This window comes from Echinops telfairi, unplaced genomic scaffold, assembly GCF_000313985.2.
Source record: "Echinops telfairi isolate 266 unplaced genomic scaffold, ASM31398v2 ScPeMD7_7469;HRSCAF=8507_1, whole genome shotgun sequence".
Taxonomy (NCBI): domain Eukaryota; kingdom Metazoa; phylum Chordata; class Mammalia; order Afrosoricida; family Tenrecidae; genus Echinops; species Echinops telfairi.
The window spans coordinates 150,027,454-150,031,325 of record NW_022111373.1 but is presented as its reverse complement, the minus strand read 5'-3'; the positions used below and the strand labels follow the sequence as shown (position 1 = coordinate 150,031,325).

Genomic DNA, 3,872 nt, shown 5'->3' with positions numbered 1-3,872 from the left:
AGTGAAGCCCCCTGAGAGCCTTGTCCGGGAGCATCTGTCTGCACACAGAGGCCCCGGACAAAAGGCTCTCCGTGGCGTCAGCGATTGTGGAGATGGACAGACCTGGGACACTTCCCTCTGCTGACACGGGCAGGATGACGGCCGTGATGACGGCAAGAGTCCCGAGATGGGCGGCCAGCCAACCGCGGTCAGACGTGACTTTCCCAGGGACTCGGTCCCTAGCCCACCTGTTCCACGAAAGTGTGTGTCCTGGTGGCCTGACGGAAGTTAAGACACATGCCGCCCCGGCCTCCAGTACCTGTTTTATTTTGAGATCATACGAGGCTGCTATGCAGTTGTCAGAAGTAACACAAAAGGTTCTGGGGCCCGTGTCTCAGTTTCCCCCCACCCCCAGGGAAGCATCTTGCAAAACTACAGTGTAGCATCCAGTCAGAAGAAAAGCCAGCCTAGCTCGGAGGTCCTCAAACATCTTTGACCTTTTGCTTCTTAAAAAAAAACCCCACAACGGCCCTGGCGTTGAAACACCGTTGGCTCTGCAAACTACAATCTAGGATGGAGTGTAGGTACCGACTTTTGTCCTGGTGACTCAGTGGTTACTGTTGGGCTGCAATCCGCATGGTGGGCAGTTCCCAACCACCAGCAGCAGCTCCGAGGGAGAAAGACCAGGCACTCCCCTCCTGTCGACAGTAACCATGACCGTCCCACAGGGGCTGCTGTGAGCCAGCATGGACTCGATGGCAGAGAGAGAGAGGTCAAGGTCTGCAGGTCCTCCCCCTACCGCACCCCCACCCCCACCCCATCATCCCAGCCCACCACTGAATTCCAACCCTCTGAGAAAGTAGGAAATCCACACACTTGCCTTAGGCGGGATGGCCTCACTGTGGGATTTGCTGTGTTTGTGTACAGAGTGTTGTTCCCAGGTGAGGTGGACCCAGTAACCCATCGGTCACCCAGGAGCCCCCAGGGGTGGGTCGGCATCCTCTCTCAGGGACAACACCTGCCCCGAGGGAGCAGCAGCCTCACGCTTTGCTTCAGCTTAGCGTTTCCGAGGAGCAAGATGATGGAATGTGCCGAGGGGTAGGTCCCAGCGATCAGGGTGTGGAACAGAACGACCAGGCTCCCGGCCTGGACCCTCCCAGAGGAAAGCAGGCTGCCAACCATGTAGTAGGACAGGTAGAGGACCAGGAAGGACAGGGTGGACAGCAGGGCCTTGGCGATGGCCCGCCGGCTTGGGTGCCCAGCTCCGGCTGCCATGCGTCCCATTTGCCGGGCATGCCTCCCCAGGGAGACCATCAGGAGCAGGACAGCAGCCAGGAAGATCCACAGCGGTGGCCAGAGCCCCATGATGACAAAAGTGTATGAGAGAAACGAGGGCTCCGTGTACACCGTGGTGGCATTCTGGGAGAAATAGTGGCACAGAATAGTTTTGGAAAGGGGCCACGTGTATTCCAGGTGGCCGGCGCACAGGATGAGGACATAGAGCAGGGTCGCCAGGATGCCCCAGGGGACCAGCGTGGAGATCTTCCTCTTCAGCCAGAGGAAAAGCGGGTGAGCGATGTTGGCTACCTTGACACAGTAGAAGACGCCGAGCCAGGTGGCCAGCCAGAGTCCTATCTCGTTGGTGGCCATGCACAGGACAAACTGGCCTCTGGACACCGACGGTTCCACGAAGGACAGATACATCAGAATGAAGTAGAAAACCAGCAGCTGCATGAGGACCCGGGACACGGCCAGGCAGGAGAGCAGGAGATCCAGGGAGGTGTACACTCTCCTCTTGACCCAGTCCCTGCTCGCCCCAAAGACGACGAGGCTGTTGGCCAAGACCCCAGTCAGCAGCTGGAGCACGGAAAACAGAAAGTAGGCGAGGCGAGCACCCAGCATTTTAGCCAGAAACCACGGATGCTGTATCAGGGCAGGCTGGATGATCCGAGGGGTCTCCTATGTCCCAAGGGGATGATGGCTTCCCAGAGGGTGGGAGGGTGAGGGTGTTGTCTATGTGTGACTGTCTCTGCTTGGCTCCGGGGCAGGCAAATAAGAAAGGGATACTCCAGAGACGATTTGTTTCTGGGCAAGGGGTTTTGCATTTCCCACATCTGCTAGCTTTCTGCGCCATCACAAGCAAATCAAGGGCCTTGGCACCCGCCGGTTGGGCCACGGCTGTCTGCAGAAGCTCATGAGGCCCCTCATGTCTGCCCTGAGGGGCTGAGTGTGGCTGTGCTGTGCTGCTCCTGAACACCTGTGCCCACTGGGAGGAAGTGCTGCCTGATCTATGTGCCCCCATTGCCGGGCTGTGAATCTGACCACTGTCAGCCATAGGGGTCTCAAGGGGGTCATGGCCACGAGAGCGCCAGGTCTTCTTGGCCAATCTGCCCAAGTCTGGAAGCATGACAACAGCTAGCCAGCCTGTCAGCAACACAGACGCCTCCATGGACAGGCGACTGATGGGGGCCATGCGTGAGGAGCCAGGTCTCCCTCACGGAAGGAGGGAGCCCGCGCTGTGCCCAGGAAGTGTGCACCAAGTAGGGATGGTCTACGAGACCCCGGCAGAACCAAGTCTCTCCAGCTTGGCCCGGCTCCTACACAAGCCCAGGATTTTCCTCCCGTTTCTCTTCCCACAATGACAATGAAGGAGTGAGTGTGTCCAGGCTGTGTGCCCGCCTTCCCGCAGCAGACCGGGAACAAGAGGTGCCCAGCCTGGGGGAGCAGAGCAGAGAGCAGGGCACCGACCAGCTCCTAGAGGAGCCAGCTCCCTTTGTGCAGAAGTGGCTCATGCAAGCGACCGTCGAGGCATGGGAGGACCTGTTGCCTCAGGCAAATCTGCCGCACAAGACCTGTTTATCCAAGTGTTAAAGAGCAAAGAGGTCGCTTTGGAGACTATGGTGATCCTGACCCAAGCTGTGGTTCTTTCCGTGGAAAAGCCGGACAGTGAGCATGGAAGACCACAAAAGCGCCGATGCGTTCGGAGTAAGGTGTTGCCACAGAATGCCGGACACGCCGTGGCCCGCTAGAGCCACGGAGGAAGCACAGCCTGTGTGCCCCCGGGAAGCACAGACGGGGAGACTGGGGCCACAGACATCGGTCAGGCGAAGGCCCCGGAGGGGCCGGCCTGGGAAGAAGGGTGTCAACGTTGGTAAAGTAAGGGGTCAGGAAAACAGAGGAAGACCCCTGACCAGGTGGCTCGATGCCGTGGCTGCAACAAAGGGCCTAAGAGTAACAAAAATTGTGGGACGGCACAGGACCGTGCGGTGTTTCTTTCTGTCGTATGGGGAGTCACCCTCCTGACAGTAAGGCGACGGTGGAAACCGTGGAGGGAACGGGTCTAGCTGCGTGAGCAGTTTCCTTGGCCTTGGTTTCATTCTGTTTCTCGAAATGCGTCGCATCTGCGGAAGGGGGCGGAGTGCTCTACTACCTTCCTCTGGTTTCCACTTGAGCGAGGCCGGGGAGCGGGCAGGCAAGCCCTCAGGGGGCTTTGGAGGGAGGCACGCCACGCACCACAAACTAGATAGAAACCCGAGGGTGGCCGCTCTGAGAGCCCTGCTCCTGTCTGGTGCAGAAGCCGCCCAGTCACCCGAGACCCAGGCTGCAAGAGCAAACAGGGAAGGCAAGCCGCCCATGAAGCAGTGAAGCCAAGATCTCTCGGAAGACCACTACACACGACAGCCTCAGGTTCTCTGCCAACCTCCTACCACAGTACCCGCCAGTGTGGTGGTCAAGGTCAGGACCCTGCCCAGGCCTGTGGGGGTATCTCTCAGAGGACAGGAGCTGGGCCTGCTTCTCCACCCCTGCCATTTGTTCACTCACTCTTCATGCGTCCATTCAGGCATGCATGCGTACCTGCACACATACCTACCCATCGTCTACCCATGTACCAG

The 3,872-nt window shown here is 58.8% G+C and overlaps 1 protein-coding gene across 1 annotated transcript; it reads right to left on the bottom strand.

The window, feature by feature from the left end:
* Window positions 1–984: 984 nt before the first annotated feature.
* Window positions 985–1,881, bottom strand: TAS2R1 (taste 2 receptor member 1). The gene has a single exon (XM_004698416.1). It carries the CDS (start codon window positions 1,879–1,881, stop codon window positions 985–987), a length of 897 nt encoding a protein of 298 aa, XP_004698473.1.
* Window positions 1,882–3,872: the final 1,991 nt, after the last annotated feature.